Raw genomic sequence first — 18,445 nt, 5'->3', positions numbered from 1 at the left:
GTGTGTGTGTGTGTGTCTCTCTGTGTGTGTGTGTGTGTGTGTGTGTGTGTTACAGGATCTTACCTGGACGCTGCACAGACTCTCAGCACGATGACCTCTGTGAGTTATTATCAGCTGTTGTTATGATGTCATCACCTCAAAGTCTTTTCAAACTTTAATTTGTCCGCATGAAGTGTTTACATAAATTAAACGTCCAGCTGGTCCAATTGAGTGCTGATTCCCAGCGCCGCTTTCTGACCAATCAGCACCTTAGTTTTGACCACATGGAACCATCATGGCTGATCAGAGTACCATGAAGCGCTACCAGCTAGAGAGGAGCTCACCTGTTCACACAGCGTCGGCTCTGGAACCAGACTCCTGGAGAGGGTCTGGACTGTGGGGATCCTCACAAGCCCCCGACTGAGCGCCGCTGTGTTGGAGTCCTCATGGTCCATGTTCAAACCTCCGTTGTAGAAGCTGGACACTGTTGGGCTGTCTTCACTGACACACCATGTGGAGGTCTGGGACAGAACCTGTGGACAGGCAGACCGGGCTCGTGGTTCCTCTTTTTAAAAAGGGGGACCGGAGGGCGTGCTCCGATTATCGGGGTATCACCCTTCTGCTGGTTGACTTACTGCGCCGGCTGCCGACCTCGGATAAGTGTGCAGGTATACTTCCAGACGGGGGGCATTAAGGGCTCAAAGAGGGACAACGTGGGACGGCCCTGAGCCCTCGCCACTGAGTGTGTAAGGGGGAACATCGAGACGGCGTTCTTTGTACAGGTAATGTTTTAACCATGTATTGTGTTTGTGTGTGTGTGTGCAGGTGCTGAGCAGCAGGGGGCGTCTGGTCTCGTACCTGTCAGGTGTTCATGTTTTGGTTGGTCGGGTCTCTTCAGTCAGAACCTTTTCTGCTGCTGGATCTAAAGAAACGCATGTTGCCATGACGACACATGACATGGGTGTGTTCAATGACATCATTATTTCTAAACATGTTAGGATGAATCAGCTTATTATCAAAGAGGGTTAATCAGCTGTTAGTGATCAGCTGATGATGTCATCATCTCACTCTCCAGGCCCAAGGACTGTTTGGCCTGATGACATCATCGGCCCGTTTGGACCTCATGACCAGCGCTTCCTGTTGCCGGGTAACTCAGGCTTCCACCTCCACTTGCAGGGTCTGACGGAGCAGAAGAAGAATAGTCCAGGTCACATGACACTCCCTGATGTTGTGACAGGCCCCGCCCCTTCTGAACGACACCTGTCCATACTGACCCAGGTGACCTCTGACCTCTGTGTGAGCACTGTTATTACTCTGTAACCATAGTAACCGATGTTCAAGCTGTCATTATGTTACCCGTGTGTGTGTGTGTGTGTGTGTGTGTGTGTGTGTGTGTGTGTGTGTGTGTGTGTGTGTGTGTGTGTGTGTGTGTGTGTGTGTGTGTGTGTGTGTGTGTGTGTGTGTGTGTGTGTGTGTGTGTGTGTGTGTGTGTGTGTGTGTGTGTGTGTGTGTGTGTGTGTGTGTGTGTGTGTGTGTGTGTGTGTGTGTGTGTGTGTGTGTGTGTGTGTGTGTGTGTGTGTGTGTGTGTGTGTGTGTGTGTGTGTGTGTGTGTGTGTCCGTCCTCTCAGACTGTCAGAGGAGCTGTTCAGTACTTTGATTCGTCGAGGGTGGAGTGTGTGATCCAAACGTGTCCTGAGCTGCTGAAGAGAGGTAAACAACACGATGCCCATATAAGGGCAACAACATGGCCGTGCGCACACACAGAAGTCTCACAGGAAATAAAAACATAAATGATATCAGTAAATGAACACTGGGCTCACAATGTATAAAAAAACAAGAATATAAACCCTTTTTTCTTTGTTTACAAACTTGATGAATAAATAAAAACATTAAAATCAAACAGTGTTTTATGTGTTCCTGTGTAATTCTCTGGATGTCCAGCAGAGGGAGTGCTGATGATCTCACTGATGTTTCACTCTGTGTGTCTTTGGTCATGTGATGTCACAGACTTCCTGTCCATGTTCCCTGAAGCCCCGCCCTCTCAGATGATGGCGGTCACAGTAACTCAGAGGACGAAAAACGACATGAGCAGCTGGAGTTCAGAGGTGGAGGAGGAGAGGGAGGAGATGCTGCACACGGTCAGTCTTTGTCATTCCTGATGATTGTTCTGTTTAATATGTACAGACCGAGTGTTATGATTGGATAAGAGGCTTCCATAAGCGCTGATACAGAGAACCAGATCACTCAGCAGGTGCAGTCAGGTAACATTCAGCTGCAGGATTTAACTCACTGCATCATAACTTCCAACAAACAGGTAAATGTTCTGCTAACTAAGCTGTTCTGTGGTAACCACGGAAACAACCAGAGCAGCAGAGAGCAAGATAATGTTTGTTGCCAAGCAACCGGAGCTCTCAGTTGAAAAGAGTTCAACTTCAATGGCACTTCTCCCTCACCGACCAATCAGAATCAAGAAGGGGCGGGACCACTGATATCAGCTTTGTCAACAACAATGGTGGAGGAGAAACCAGTGTGAAAAGTTTCACGACTGAAATGTCTGAAATACAAACCGTTAAAACTACGATCTGAGAGTCTAAAACGTTCTGAATATCAGCGTGTCCTCTAAACAGAATGTTGTGTATTGTGAGCTATCTTTGTGTACTAACAGTGAACTTCCTGTTTCCTGTTGTAGTTCATTGACGGGGCTCAGCAGATCTGTTTGGCTCTGCAGAGTGAAGGATTCTGGGCCGACTTCATTGACCCGTCCTCAGGCCTCGCTGTAAGACCCACACCTCTCTGTCTGTTGTCATGGTAACACTGTTAGAGGAAGAACTACACCTCCTGTCTGTTGTCATGGTAACACTTTTAGAGGAAGAACTACACCTCCTGTCTGTTGTCATGGTAACACTGTTAGAGAAGAACTACACCTCCTATCTGTTGTCATGGTAACAACAGGTGTGTACTGACCTCAGGTGAGCACTGACCTCAGGTGAGCACTGACCTCAGGTCTGTTTCTCTCAGGTGAGCACTGACCTCAGGTCTGTTCCTCTCAGGTGAGCACTGACCTCAGGTGAGCACTGACTTCAGGTCTGTTCCTCTCAGGTGAGCACTGACCTCAGGTGAGCACTGACCTCAGGTCTGTTCCTCTCAGGTGAGCACTGACCTCAGGTGAGCACTGACTTCAGGTCTGTTCCTCTCAGGTGAGCACTGACCTCAGGTGAGCACTGACCTCAGGTCTGTTCCTCTCAGGTGAGCACTGACCTCAGGTGAGCACTGACTTCAGGTCTGTTCCTCTCAGGTGAGCACTGACCTCAGGTGAGCACTGACCTCAGGTGAGCACTGACCTCAGAACTATGACCTTTTTAAAAAATAATAGCGAGCATATTTATTGGATTTCTAAATTTCCTGATCTGATAAAATGATTCATGATTAAATCTGGACGGTTAAGGGTCACTTGCGTCCAGGTGAGAACAGGTAGGCAGTGAGATGGCTCAGCCTGATCGTCCTGAGGACCGAGGTCAGACGCTCTCTGAGACACATGAGATGTGTTTAATATAAAATACGTTGAAGGTGATGATGATGATGTTTCTCCTCCTCCTCAGTTCTTCGGCCCGTACACTAACCTCCCGCTCTTTGAAACGGACGAGCGGTACGCACAACTTGGCTTCCGTGTGGATGACCTGGGCTGCTGTAAGGTCATCCGTCACGCTCTGTGGGGAACCAACGTGTTTGTGGGGACCATATTAACCAACGCACCGCCCAGCAGTGACATCATGAGGAAGCTACAGGGCAGCTGATCACACGGCTGTGACATCATCAAACCTGTGTGTGTGAAACATGTTGGTGTTCCATAGACTGATACACACACACATTTTAGATTTTTTAAATTAGTTTCAAATGAATAAAGTGTTTTTATGATGAAATGTGACATCACCTGAGTCTTTTATGAAACAGCTTCTGTGACGTCACAGCAGTAGCTCTGCTGCTAAAGCGCCCTCTGGTGGCTGATAACAAAGTCACAAAAATACACTGGCTGGAAACCACCGAGTGACGTTTGGCAATCACAGGAAGTTGAGTGACTCCTTCAAAATAAAATAGTATTTATCAGGTAAATCCAATCAGCAGCCTCTGGTGTTTAAAAATGAAGCTGATGTTGAAGTGTAAAATCCTGCAGTTCCTGGAGTGTCCACTAGAGGCTGGCTGCAGAAGCACAGGAAGTCACATACACACCCACCCATTCTAAAAAGCCTGTTTTTACAGCAGAGATGAACATGTTTACAGCCTGGTTCAAAAAACCAAATAGGTGTGATTAGCTCATGTCTGGATGGACACACACTGTACGGGGGGTGAATGTTTTGATGACTCATCAGTTTTGATTTGATGAAGGATAAGAGTTATTCACAATAAGGCGTGTAGCTGACCTGATTGACAGGTGGGCGCGGTGTAACGGTTTGTCAGGAGGTTTAAAACCCGCCTCAGCTCCAGCTCTCAGCCTGTCGTTAGGTTGACTGAAAGTTAGACTGAGACAGCATTTCCAGCATGGAGACCGCCATCGATGGGACTCCAGCGCCCCCTGCAGGAACAGACGGGGGACGCCACTCAGGCCTGGTCCATTATTATTTACAGTCTGTGGGTAAAGCAGGTGAGGCTTTGAGTTTGGTTTCCCCTTCACTATAAGCATCACCTGATAAAGGATAATAAATGAAGTTTATAATTAATTTGAACTAAGCATTGAGGATACTAAATATTTAGTTCAATGTGTTTCAGTGACCTGTTGAATTAGCCTCACCTCTTAGCATGTTAGCTGACCAGGTTACCATGGTAACCATGTTCAGTCATTAATCACGTCTAACGTGTTAACAATTTAAATAACCGTAGATTACTGATGACATCCCTGCGTTGTTTATTTGATACAGAAAACCTGTTTATATTGATATACTGTAGAAAACAACACGTACATGTTACAGCAAAGAGAGAAGATCTCTGCTTTGACCGCAGGGGGGCGCCAACATCAACACAACAAACACAAGTCCTCACGTATGGTCCTCACAGGAAGTGTTATTCACATGAAGAGTCCAATACAATGTTTGAATAACTAAATGAATATTAATGATCCCTCAACATTCAGCACATTCCCTCACCTTAGAGTGATTCAGATAAATACAGCAGATCAAATAAATAACCAACATTTCAGGAGAAAATGAGATACAGAGGTCAAAATAAATATAAAATACAATCTGTCATTCTAAAGGCCAACATCGTTTTTACTGTATCCGGAGACTTTTATTGTGAATGGACCCACAGGAAGTGTCTGTGACGTGTGTGTGTTCTTGAACGTCACGGTGTGTTTGTCGCACTGTGAATATTAAGATCTGTCGGTCTCTCCGTGTTTCTCCGTGTTTCTCGGTCTCTCCGTGTTTCTCCGTGTCTCTCCGTGTTTCTCGGTCTCTCCGTGTTTCTCCGTGTTTCTCGGTCTCTCCGTGTTTCTCGGTCTCTCCGTGTTTCTCGGTCTCTCCGTGTTTCTCCGTGTTTCTCCGTGTTTCTCGGTCTCTCCGTGTTTCTCGGTTTCTCCTTGTTTCTCGGTCTCTCCGTGTTTCTCCGTGTTTCTCGGTCTCTCCGTGTTTCTCCTTGTTTCTCGGTCTCTCCGTGTTTCTCCGTGTTTCTCCTTGTTTCTCGGTCTCTCCGTGTTTCTCCGTGTTTCTCCGTGTTTCTCGGTCTCTCCTTGTTTCTCGGTCTCTCCGTGTTTCTCCGTGTTTTTCCGTGTTTCTCGGTCTCTCCGTGTTTCTCCGTGTTTCTCGGTTTCTCCGTGTTTCTCGGTCTCTCCGTGTTTCTCGGTCTCTCCGTGTTTCTCCGTGTTTTTCCGTGTTTCTCGGTCTCTCCGTGTCTCTCCGTGTTTCTCCTTGTTTCTTGGTCTCTCCGTGTTTCTCCTTGTTTCTTGGTCTCTCCGTGTTTCTCCGTGTTTCTCGGTCTCTCCGTGTTTCTCCGTGTTTCTCCGTGTTTCTCCGTGTTTCTCGGTCTCTCCGTGTTTCTCCGTGTTTCTCCGTGTTTCTCCGTGTTTCTCGGTCTCTCCGTGTTTCTCCGTGTTTCTCGTCACAGCGGAAAAAGACGGTAAGTTAGCAACATTAGCATTTTTAGCCGACAGAACTTTATACCAATGTTAACTTGAAGCTAGCATCCTCTGTATGCTAACATGTTTACAATCAAAAGAAACTGATTAATAACCATCAGGTGTGATATAAACCAGGTGTGATTATAATGAGCAGGTGTGATATAAACCAGGTGTGATATATAAACCAGGTGTGATTATAATGAGCAGGTGTGATATATATAAACCAGGTGTGATTATAATGAGCAGGTGTGATATAAACCAGGTGTGATTATAATGAGCAGGTGTGATATAAACCAGGTGTGATTATAATGAGCAGGTGTGATATAAACCAGGTGTGATATAAACCAGGTGTGATTATAATGAGCAGGTGTGATATAAACCAGGTGTGATTATAATGAGCAGGTGTGATATAAACCAGGTGTGATATATAAACCAGGTGTGATTATAATGAGCAGGTGTGATATAAACCAGGTGTGATTATAATGAGCAGGTGTGATATAAACCAGGTGTGATATATAAACCAGGTGTGATTATAATGACCAGGTGTGATATAAACCAGGTGTGATATATAAACCAGGTGTGATTATAATGAGCAGGTGTGATATAAACCAGGTGTGATTATAATGAGCAGGTGTGATATAAACCAGGTGTGATATATAAACCAGGTGTGATTATAATGAGCAGGTGTGATATATAATGAGCAGGTGTGATATATATAAACCAGGTGTGATATATATAAACCAGGTGTGATATATATAAACCAGGTGTGATATAAACCAGGTGTGATTATAATGAGCAGGTGTGATATATATAAACCAGGTGTGATATATATAAACCAGGTGTGATGATGATGAGCAGGTGTGATATATATATAAACCAGGTGTGATTATAATGACCAGGTGTGATATATATAAACCAGGTGTGATTATAATGAGCAGGTGTGATATATATAAACCAGGTGTGATTATAATGAGCAGGTGTGATTATAATGAGCAGGTGTGATTATAATGACCAGGTGTGATATATAAACCAGGTGTGATATAATGACCAGGTGTGATAAATAAACCAGGTGTGATATAATGACCAGGTGTGATTATAATGAGCAGGTGTGATATAAACCAGGTGTGATTATAATGAGCAGGTGTGATATATATAAACCAGGTGTGATATATATAAAGATATATATAAACCAGGTGTGATTATAATGAGCAGGTGTGATATATATAAACCAGGTGTGATTATAATGAGCAGGTGTGATATATATAAACCAGGTGTGATTATAATGAGCAGGTGTGATATATATAAACCAGGTGTGATTATAATGACCAGGTGTGATATATAAACCAGGTGTGATATAATGACCAGGTGTGATTATAATGAGCAGGTGTGATATAAACCAGGTGTGATTATAATGAGCAGGTGTGATATATATAAACCAGGTGTGATTATAATGACCAGGTGTGATATATATAAACCAGGTGTGATATATATAAACCAGGTGTGATATATATAAACCAGGTGTGATTATAATGAGCAGGTGTGATATATATAAACCAGGTGTGATATATATAAACCAGGTGTGATATATATAAACCAGGTGTGATTATAATGAGCAGGTGTGATATAAACCAGGTGTGATTATAATGAGCAGGTGTGATATATATAAACCAGGTGTGATATATATAAACCAGGTGTGATTATAATGAGCAGGTGTGATATATATAAACCAGGTGTGATTATAATGACCAGGTGTGATATATAAACCAGGTGTGATATATATAAACCAGGTGTGATTATAATGACCAGGTGTGATATATATAAACCAGGTGTGATTATAATGAGCAGGTGTGATATATAAACCAGGTGTGATATAATGACCAGGTGTGATATAAACCAGGTGTGATTATAATGACCAGGTGTGATGTGATGACCAGATGTGATATAATGACTAGGTGTGATTAATAATCAACAGGTGTAATTATAATGAGCAGGTGTAATTATAATGAGCAGGTGTGATTATAATGACTAGGTGTGATTATAATGACCAGGTGTGATGTGATGACCAGGTGCGATGTGATGACCAGGTGCGATACAATGACCAGGTGTGATATAATGACTAGGTGTGATTAATAATCAACAGGTGTAATTATAATGAGCAGGTGTAATTATAATGAGCAGGTGTGATTATAATGACCAGGTGTGATTATAATGACTAAGTGTGATTATAATGACCAGGTGTGATACAATGACCAGGTGTGATATAATGACCAGGTGTGATGTGATGACCAGGTGCGATACAATGACCAGGTGTGATTATAATGCCCAGGTGTGATGTGATGACCAGGTGTGATGTGATGACCAGGTGTGATACACTGAGCAGGTGTGATGTGATGACCAGGTGTGATTGTAATGAGCAGGTGTGATTATAATGAGCAGGTGTAATTATAATGAGCAGGTGTGATTATAATGACCAGGTGTGATTATAATGAGCAGGTGTGATTATAATGACCAGGTGTGATTATAATGACTAGGTGTGATTATAATGACCAGGTGTGATGTGATGACCAGGTGCGATACAATGACCAGGTGTGATATAATGACGAGGTGTGATTAATAATCAACAGGTGTAATTATAATGAGCAGGTGTAATTATAATGACCAGGTGTTATTAATAATCGACCAGGTGTGATTATAATGACCAGGTGTGATTATAATGACCAGGTGTGATATAATGACCAGGTGTGATATAAACCAGGTGTGATATAATGACCAGGTGTAATATAACTCAGGTGTGATGACCAGGTGTGATATAATGACCAGGTGTGATTATAATGCCCAGGTGTGATATAATGCCCAGGTGTGATTATAATGACCAGGTGTAATATAAACCAGGTGTGATGACCAGGTGTGATATAATGCCCAGGTGTGATATAATGATCAGTTGTGATTAATAATCAACCATGTGTGATTATAATGACCAGGTGTGATATAATGACCAGGTGTGATTATAATGACCAGGTGTGATACAATGACCAGGTGTGATTATAATGACCAGGTGTGATATAATGACCAGGTGTGATATAATGACCAGGTGTGATTATAATGACCAGGTGTGATACAATGACCAGGTGTGATTATAATGACCAGGTGTGATTATAATGACCAGGTGTGATTATAATGACCAGGTGTGATTATAATGACCAGGTGTGATACAATGACCAGGTGTGTGTTCACAGTGACTATGCTGTTTCTGGACTCGGACTCGTCGTCTGCTGCTCTCTGACACAAACATGCTCTGTGTGTTTGTGGTTGTGTGTCTGTCATGGCCACTGTGTTCAGGTGAGTGATCACAGGTGAATCAAACTGTTCAGACAACAACACACTCACATGCAGCGGGTATTACCTGTCAGGTGTGTCTGCACCTTGATCTCTTTATGTAACTGGAGATAGATAACCTGTTGACTCCTCCTCACAGTGCTCAGCTCACTTCCTGCTCCCATCATTACCTCCATGGACTCTGTGGACCTCCACCACGTCCTCCACTGGGAACCCGGGCCCCGGACGCCCAAAGGGACCAAGTACAAGGTCTTTACAAGGTAACCCCCACCCCCACCCCCTCTGCTCTCACTTCCTGTTACACACGACATACTGGGGATTTCTCTGTGAGGCAGACAGGATGTTTAAATGACTGAAACCCTGAGAGGACATGTTTCACACTCTGACCTACAGTGATGACATCATCATGCTCACTGCGGTTTCATTGTACGATGGAGTTAAATACTGAATTATAACTGATTGATTGGGAATTAATATATTCATTCTCATGAAATATTAAACTTTCTATTGTAACTCATCATTTTCAGTCAGATTTATTCAGGAAGGAACAACAAACACCTTCAGTTTACCAGATAAAGAATCAAATGTGAATAATTATGAAATTTAATATAAGAAGGGGGCTATCCTATTCTCTAAGTTAGTAAATATCACAGAGACAGTGTGTCTGAGACGTTCACTCGCTCATCACATCTCTCCATGTTGTTAACCCTAACCCATGAGAACTACAAGATCACATGAGAACTACAAGATCACATGAGAACTACAAGATCAAAGGAGAACTACAAGATCAGGCTGGGACAAAGAAAACAATATGCAATCAAACATGTTGCTTCGTCTGTTCAGTTGTGCTTGCAGCAAGCTCGTTGAAGGTAGAGTCGAGTGGTGCAGACGGACCGCGGTGACACAAGCATTGACTAGAGAGGGCGTCATTAGTCCTGTAATACGTGACCGGGACACAGATCCTGAGTAAACTGCCAGTTACTCTGGTTATGACACAGACTGTGAAGTCACTCTGACAGAGAATGGCCAATAGGAAGGAGTTTTACATATTTGGCCCCGCCCACTAGTGTTGTTGTTTGATTCTGCTTGTGTTTGTTTATGTTTGTGTTGTTTATATTTGTTTATGTTGTTTGTTTGTGCAGCCTGAACCACAGGGAATGGAAACCTCTTCGAAAAACATTGAATACATCACTAAAGGTGGAGCTGGACTTATACAGCTACAACCTCGCTGTGATGGCTGTCTACAAAAAAACCACCTCCATCCGTTCTAAAAACTACACCTTTAGCCCCCTGCAGGACAGTATGTACACACAACAAACTACACAATAAACTACACTTTCAGCCCCCTGCAGGACAGTATGTACACACAACAAACTACACAATAAACTACACTTTCAGCCCCCTGCAGGACAGTATGTACACACAACAAACTACATAATAAACTACACTTTCAGCCCCCTGCAGGACAGTATGTACACACAACAAACTATACAATAAACTACACTTTCAGCCCCCTGCAGGACAGTATGTACACACAACAAACTATACAATAAACTACACTTTCAGCCCCCTGCAGGACAGCATGTACACACAACAAACTACACAATAAACTACACTTTCAGCTCCCTGCAGGACAGTATGTACACACAACAAACTACACAATAAACTACACTTTCAGCTCCCTGCAGGACAGTATGTACACACAACAAACTACACAATAAACTACACTTTCAGCCCCCTGCAGGACAGTATGTACACACAACAAACTACATAATAAACTACACTTTCAGCCCCCTGCAGGACAGTATGTACACACAACAAACTACATAATAAACTACACTTTCAGCCCCCTGCAGGACAGTATGTACACACAACAAACTACACAATAAACTACACTTTCAGCTCCCTGCAGGACAGTATGTACACACAACAAACTACACAATAAACTACACTTTCAGCCCCCTGCAGGACAGTATGTACACACAACAAACTACATAATAAACTACACTTTCAGCCCCCTGCAGGACAGTATGTACACACAACAAACTACATAATAAACTACACTTTCAGCCCCCTGCAGGACAGTATGTACACACAACAAACTATACAATAAACTACACCTTTAGCCCCCTGCAGGACAGTATGTACACACAACAAACTACACAATAAACTACACTTTCAGCCCCCTGCAGGACAGTATGTACACACAACAAACTACATAATAAACTACACTTTCAGCCCCCTGCAGGACAGTATGTACACACAACAAACTACACAATAAACTACACTTTCAGCCCCCTGCAGGACAGTATGTACACACAACAAACTACACAATAAACTACACTTTCAGCCCCCTGCAGGACAGTATGTACACACAACAAACTACACAATAAACTACACTTTCAGCCCCCTGCAGGACAGTATGTATACACAACAAACTACATAATAAACTACACTTTCAGCCCCCTGCAGGACAGTATGTACACACAACAAACTACACAATAAACTACACTTTCAGCCCCCTGCAGGACAGTATGTACACACAACAAACTACACAATAAACTACACTTTCAGCCCCCTGCAGGACAGTATGTACACACAACAAACTACACAATAAACTACACTTTCAGCCCCCTGCAGGACAGTATGTATACACAACAAACTACATAATAAACTACACTTTCAGCCCCCTGCAGGACAGTATGTACACACAACAAACTATACAATAAACTACACCTTTAGCCCCCTGCAGGACAGTATGTACACACAACAAACTACACAATAAACTACACTTTCAGCCCCCTGCAGGACAGTATGTACACACAACAAACTACACAATAAACTACACTTTCAGCCCCCTGCAGGACAGTATGTACACACAACAAACTACACAATAAACTACACTTTCAGCCCCCTGCAGGACAGTATGTACACACAACAAACTACATAATAAACTACACTTTCAGCCCCCTGCAGGACAGTATGTACACACAACAAACTACACAACAAACTACACATTCAGCCCCCTGCAGGACAGCATGTACACACAACAAACTACACAATAAACTACACTTTCAGCCCCCTGCAGGACAGTATGTACACACAACAATCTACACAACAAACTACACTTTCAGCCCTCTGCAGGACAGTATGTACACACAACAATCTACACAACAAACTACACTTTCAGCCCTCTGCAGGACAGTATGTACACACAACAATCTACACAACAAACTACACTTTCAGCCCCCTGCAGGACAGTATGTACACACAACAAACTACACCTTCAGCCCCCTGCAGGACAGTATATACACACAACAAACTACACCATCAATCCCCTGCAGAACAGTATGTACACACAACAAACTACACCTTCAGCCCCCTGCAGGACAGTATATACACACAACAAACTACACAAAAAACTACACCTTCAGCCCCCTGCAGGACAGTATGTACACACAACAAACTATACAACAAACTACACCTTCAGCCCCCTGCAGGACAGTATGTACACACAACAAACTACACTTTCAGTCCCCTGCAGGACAGTATGTACACACAACAAACTATACAACAAACTACACCTTCAGCCCCCTGCATGACAGTATGTACACACAACAAACTACACCTTCAGCCCTCTGCAGGACAGTATGTACACACAACAAACTACACGTTCAGACCTCTGCAGGACAGTATGTACAGACAACAAACTACACCTTCAGCCCCCTGCAGGACAGTATGTACACACAACAAACTACACCTTCAACCCCCTGCAGGACAGTATGTACACACAACAAACTACACAACAAACTACACCTTCAGACCCCTGTAGGTCAGTATATACACACAACAAACTACACCTTCATCCCCCTGCAGGACAGTATGTACACACAACAAACTACACCTTCAGACCCCTGCAGGACAGTATGTACACACAACAAACTACACCTTCAGACCCCTGTAGGTCAGTATATACACACAACAAACTACACCTTCATCCCCCTGCAGGACAGTATGTACACACAACAAACTACACCTTCAGACCCCTGCAGGACAGTATGTACACACAACAAACTACACCTTCAGACCCCTGTAGGTCAGTATATACACACAACAAACTACACCTTCATCCTCCTGCAGGACAGTATGTACACACAACAAACTACACCATCAGCCCCCTGCAGGACAGTATATACACACAACAAACTACACCTTCATCCCCCTGCAGGACAGTATGTACACACAACAAACTACACCTTCATCCCCCTGCAGGACAGTATGTACACACAACAAACTACACCTTCAGACCCCTGTACGTCAGTATATACACACAACAAACTACACCTTCATCCCCCTGCAGGACAGTATGTACACACAACAAACTACACAACAAACTACACCTTCAACCCCCTGCAGGACAGTATGTACACACAACAACCTACACAACAAACTACACTTTCAGCCCTCTGCAGGACAGTATGTACACACAACAAACTACACCCTCAACCCCCTGCAGGACAGTATGTACACACAACAAACTACACCTTCAACCCCCTGCAGGACAGTATGTACACACAACAAACTACACCTTCAGACCCCTGTAGGTCAGTATATACACACACAACAAACCACACTTTCAGCCCCCTGCAGGACAGTATGTACACACAACAAACTACACCTTCAACCCCCTGCAGGACAGTATGTACACACAACAAACTACACATAAGTACACAACAAATTACAGAATAAACAGGATGTGATAAATGTTGTTGTTGTTGTGTACAGGTAGAATAAGTCCTGCTCAGGTGTTGCTGTCTGGATGTGGTAACTGCCTCACAGTGAACGTCTCTCTGGCTGACCCTAAACTCTACATTATATACGACCCGACCTTCAGAGTGAGAAGGAAGAAACCAGGGGAAGCAGAGGTCAGATTTCACTCATGACTCTTATAGACAACCGATGATGATGATCAGTAACTCCTGAGTCCAGTGAAGTCAAATCTGTGTTTTTCTGACTGTAGTGTGGTGTGTTTGTAGCAGACGTTACAGTCTGTTTACCTGCAGACGTTACAGCCTGTTTACCCGCTGCAGACGTTACAGTCTGTTTACCTGCAGACCTTACAGTCTGTTTACCTGCTGCAGACGTTACAGTCTGTTTACCCGCTGCAGACGTTACAGCCTGTTTACCCGCTGCAGACGTTACAGCCTGTTTACCCGCTGCAGACGTTACAGCCTGTTTACCCGCTGCAGACGTTACAGCCTGTTTACCCGCTGCAGACGTTACAGTCTGTTTACCCGCTGCAGACGTTACAGTCTGTTTACCCGCTGCAGACGTTACAGCCTGTTTACCCGCTGCAGACGTTACAGTCTGTTTACCTGCTGCAGACATTACAGCCTGTTTACCTGCAGACGTTACAGCCTGTTTACCTGCTGCAGACGTTACAGTCTGTTTACCCGCTGCAGACGTTACAGCCTGTTTACCCGCTGCAGACGTTACAGTCTGTTTACCCGCTGCAGACGTTACAGCCTGTTTACCCGCTGCAGACGTTACAGCTTGTTTACCCGCTGCAGACGTTACAGTCTGTTTACCTGCTGCAGACATTACAGCCTGTTTACCTGCAGACGTTACAGTCTGTTTACCTGTTGCAGACGTTACAGTCTGTTTACCTGCAGACGTTACAGTCTGTTTACCTGCTGCAGACGTTACAGCCTGTTTATCTGCAGACGTTACAGTCTGTTTACCTGCTGCAGACGTTACAGTCTGTTTACCTGCAGACGTTACAGTCTGTTTACCTGCTGCAGACGTTACAGCCTGTTTATCTGCAGACGTTACAGTCTGTTTACCCGCTGCAGACGTTACAGCCTGTTTACCTGCAGACGTTACAGCCTGTTTACCTGCAGACGTTACAGTCTGTTTACCCGCTGCAGACGTTACAGCCTGTTTACCTGCTGCAGACGTTACAGTCTGTTTACCTGCTGCAGACATTACAGCCTGTTTACCTGCTGCAGACGTTACAGTCTGTTTACCTGCTGCAGACGTTACAGTCTGTTTACCTGCTGCAGACGTTACAGTCTGTTTACCTGCTGCAGACATTACAGCCTGTTTACCTGCTGCAGACGTTGGTTGACTGTACATACTGTGCTCTGTTCTCACACATGAATGTATTTCCTGCAGTATGCGTTTGAAACCAGCGAGCGGAGCTTCACCATCTCTAACTTGGAGAAGGGGGTGGAGTACTGTGTTCAGGTGGACACTGAAATACGACTGAATAAAAACACGAAACCGTCCGCCTGGAACTGCAGCTTCACCAGCATCCTGGAGCCTAGAAGTACAGGTGAGCTACCTGTGTGCTTATCATCTTTATACATTATTCTGTCCATTATAGGATACTGAGGGAACCTTTAACATCCTCATCAAGAAGCTCCTCCGACTAAACAATTTTAGTCCTGTCTCTTCGTTTCACTCCATGTCATGTGGAAGTGACCATACTTTGTCTGGAGGGTGGCGTCTCCCTCTCCAGCCTCCAAATATGGTCACTTCTTTAAACAAAATACTGTAAACATGAACAGCCCTCTCCACATTTATTAAATCAATCCAAATGCTGTACTAAAAATTATAGTTTCCATGGTAGCTTCTGTCAATCCCCTAACTCCTCCCCCCTTTCTGGTCATTGTGACTCTAATTGGGCCATTACTAAATGAGCATCATGCTGTTAGAAGAAGACTTGAAACTAGAGATTAGACCATAATGTCTTCAGGAAAATGTTTACTGAGGGAATAAATCAATGTGTGTGTGTGTGTGTGTGTGTGTGTGTGTGTGTGTGTGTGTGTGTGTGTGTGTGTCAGTGCCTGTGTTTTTAGGTGCAGCTGCTGCTCTGGTGGTTGTGGTGGTTGCCATGGTAACGAGCATTGTGATTGGTCTGAGATATTCTGGGTTTTTGTGTAAACTGAAGGCTAACATGCCCCGAGCTCTGCAGGTGAGAAACTTTAACCTTTCAGTTAATCTGTCAACTTTTTATTCAAAGAAAACAACTTTCATACGTTTGTGAATCTAAAGCTGTCACTACACCGCAATTCTGAACTTTGATTTGAGTACAAATCAAACACACCTTTGTTTCCAAGGCATGAATATGTTGGCAGTGTGATTACCTGGTTATAGTTTGAATTAACAGATTCATCTGATTAACTGATATCTAAGTTATCGTCTTGTTAACCGATGAACTCTTCATACCTCTGCTCCTCCTCCTCCTCCTCTGCAGCAGGCTCTGAGTGGAGGATACACCCAGAGCCCAGAGACCACCGTCCCCGACCACGTCTCCATCAGCTCAGAGAAACGCACCAGGCTCCACAATCCCCCCACACCACAGCCTGCAGTAGGGGGGGTCTACCCCAATGAGGAGGAGGAGGAGGAGGAGGAGGAGGAGGAAGAGTACATGGACAGGGGAGCAGAGCCTCTCTCAAGTGATAGGTCCTGCCCTCACTCTGCCTCTGGGAATTCTGGGAGTTCTGCAGCAGTCCCAGAGCGTGATGGGGGGGTCACAGAGGGGGGGCTCGATCAAGACGAAGATGAAGAAGAGGAGGTGTCTGTCCCTCCTGGGAGGAGTCAAACTGGAACACAGGGTCATCAGACAGGAGAGGAGGAGATAGAGGAGATAGAGGAGGAGGAGGTTTGTGACAGCTCAAGTGACATCAACCTGTTCTCAGTAACACTCTCTGCATTTTCTGCATGCGAGGAGGAGGAGGAGGAGGAGGAGGAGGACGAAGAGGAGGAGGACAGAAGAGACCTGTTGGATGTTAGCCACACACACACCAACACAGCTGTGACATACCTGACTGAGACTGACACCCCGGGGTCCTGTGAGGAGGAGGAAGAGGAGGAGGAGGAGGAGGAGGGGGCATCCTCTGGATATATGAGACACTCCTGATGATGTTTACAATCCTCTGTATTTAAATGTAAATAAGGATTTTATGTTTTTGAATTTTTGCATTTTAAATAAATGTTGACATGTTTGACATTATTAATACTCAAACATCCTACAGTCTGAAGGTCATTGAAGGCAGCAGAGATCTTCGTCACAGTGACTACAGGTAGTGAGGGAATTTTATCAGATATATGGCCAATCTGGGAATAAATTCCTTACCAACCAATTTCTACACCAATGTGTTTCTAAAGGTGTGTAGTTACACATAAAAAGATTTAAATTCAACTCCTTTAGGAAAATCCACGAGAGCTGCTGAAACTTCGGGTACCTGGAAACCTATTGGTTGAAAATTTGAAATTTTTGATTTTTTTTTACATGTGCCTTAAATAGCATATTAAGGTTAAATTAGGGGTTATTTGGGGCTATTTATTTTGCACCAAAACCACTCCTTGGTAGAGAAACGGTCACGCCCACTTTTCCAGCTCTCTTGAAAACCCTTTGTTTAGGTGAAAATCAATGTTGCTTGTTGCATGTGAATTATAAAGTATCTTCATAGGTCTATTTATAAATGTATTAGTGATGGTAACTACCTTTTATTAACTGTTAAATGTTGCAGTTTGTTAACATTTGTAGCAAGAGAGTGAGTTTTGAGTGGCAGGTGCCCGACATGCTCAAGCCATCCTGTGGATCATTGACAGACACAATAGATTCCACACATATCAAATAATATTCACTGGTCAAAGAGATATTGCAAGATGATTTTAACTGTGATATGTAAGTACTATTAAATTTGAGTTTGAGTTTGGGGGGGTGCACACCGACACAGTGACACAAACACTTGAAGGAATCTTGGTGTGTCTATCAGGAAGGTATCCTTAAATGACTTATGCCCCTGATTTCCAACTCTATCCACTATCCTATCTCTACAATAAAGGCACAAAAAGCCCCCCCCTAATATAATGGTAGGGGAAACACTGATGTTGTCAAATGTATCATATCTAGTCGAATCTGTAGATTGCAGCAGGAGTTCTTACACTGGATGTGGTCATGATCTTTTGGCGAGCTATTATAGCCATCAAAGACCACAATGATCTTCTGGGAGC

General features: G+C 43.9%; 3 protein-coding genes across 13 annotated transcripts in view; 2 read left to right on the top strand and 1 right to left on the bottom strand.

Annotated features, from left to right (window-relative positions):
* Positions 1 to 3,904, top strand: part of mmadhcb (metabolism of cobalamin associated Db) — a 5,382-nt gene extending 1,478 nt beyond the window's left edge. The window contains exons 2-9 of one of the 3 annotated variants that reach the window (XM_020660087.3): positions 56 to 99; positions 246 to 647; positions 805 to 940; positions 1,055 to 1,257; positions 1,608 to 1,689; positions 1,987 to 2,117; positions 2,669 to 2,755; positions 3,579 to 3,904. In XM_020660087.3, the coding sequence (XP_020515743.2) occupies positions 426 to 647; positions 805 to 940; positions 1,055 to 1,257; positions 1,608 to 1,689; positions 1,987 to 2,117; positions 2,669 to 2,755; positions 3,579 to 3,773 (1,056 nt within the window). In that variant the 5' untranslated portion in view covers positions 56 to 99; positions 246 to 425 and the 3' untranslated portion in view covers positions 3,774 to 3,904. Of the gene's footprint in view, positions 1 to 55; positions 100 to 245; positions 648 to 804; positions 941 to 1,054; positions 1,276 to 1,607; positions 1,690 to 1,986; positions 2,118 to 2,668; positions 2,756 to 3,578 lie in introns of all 3 variants that reach the window. The other 2 variants (XM_029282831.2, XM_020660088.3) reach the window with 2 other exon arrangements.
* A 1,437-nt stretch (positions 3,905 to 5,341) lies between these two features.
* On the bottom strand, positions 5,342 to 6,201 carry LOC136181277 (octapeptide-repeat protein T2-like). Its single transcript, XM_065962264.1, has 2 exons — positions 6,167 to 6,201; positions 5,342 to 6,062 (listed from the first exon to the last, which is right to left on the bottom strand). Exons 1-2 carry the CDS (start codon positions 6,199 to 6,201, stop codon positions 5,342 to 5,344), a joined length of 756 nt encoding a protein of 251 aa, XP_065818336.1.
* On the top strand, positions 5,370 to 17,450 carry LOC110005839 (interferon alpha/beta receptor 2). 9 transcript variants are annotated; one of them, XM_065961936.1, is made up of 9 exons: positions 5,370 to 5,468; positions 6,051 to 6,084; positions 9,322 to 9,424; positions 9,561 to 9,681; positions 10,564 to 10,721; positions 14,207 to 14,346; positions 15,596 to 15,755; positions 16,267 to 16,397; positions 16,680 to 17,450. In XM_065961936.1, exons 3-9 carry the CDS (start codon positions 9,376 to 9,378, stop codon positions 17,343 to 17,345), a joined length of 1,425 nt encoding a protein of 474 aa, XP_065818008.1. In that variant the 5' UTR covers positions 5,370 to 5,468; positions 6,051 to 6,084; positions 9,322 to 9,375; the 3' UTR covers positions 17,346 to 17,450. The 9 variants fall into 9 exon arrangements, with proteins under 9 accessions (XP_065818008.1, XP_065818009.1, XP_065818011.1 ...); XM_065961937.1 differs by lacking the exon at positions 5,370 to 5,468 and adding an exon at positions 5,768 to 5,812; XM_065961939.1 differs by lacking the exon at positions 5,370 to 5,468 and adding an exon at positions 5,859 to 5,979 and having other exon boundaries at positions 6,066 to 6,084.
* Positions 17,451 to 18,445: the final 995 nt, after the last annotated feature.

Source organism: Labrus bergylta, chromosome 13 (assembly GCF_963930695.1).
Source record: "Labrus bergylta chromosome 13, fLabBer1.1, whole genome shotgun sequence".
Taxonomy (NCBI): domain Eukaryota; kingdom Metazoa; phylum Chordata; class Actinopteri; order Labriformes; family Labridae; genus Labrus; species Labrus bergylta.
The sequence above is the reverse complement of the archived record's forward strand: the minus strand, read 5'-3'. Positions and strand labels throughout refer to the sequence as shown.

What these genes read in the sequence shown, in the direction of transcription:
- LOC136181277 (XM_065962264.1), bottom strand. Translation starts at nt 6,201, where the DNA reads ATGGTTATTAATCAGTTTCTTTTGATTGTAAACAT. An exon ending in TTTCTTTTGATTGTAAACAT is followed by an intron (nt 6,063 to 6,166) that starts GTTAGCATACAG and finishes CGCTGTGACGAG; the next exon opens with AAACACGGAGAAACACGGAG.
- LOC110005839 (XM_065961934.1), top strand. Translation starts at nt 12,872, where the DNA reads ATGTACACACAACAAACTATACAACAAACTACACCTTCAGCCCCCTGC. An exon ending in CCTGGAGCCTAGAAGTACAG is followed by an intron (nt 15,756 to 16,266) that starts GTGAGCTACCTG and finishes TGTGTGTGTCAG; the next exon opens with TGCCTGTGTTTTTAGGTGCA. An exon ending in ACATGCCCCGAGCTCTGCAG is followed by an intron (nt 16,398 to 16,679) that starts GTGAGAAACTTT and finishes CCTCCTCTGCAG; the next exon opens with CAGGCTCTGAGTGGAGGATA.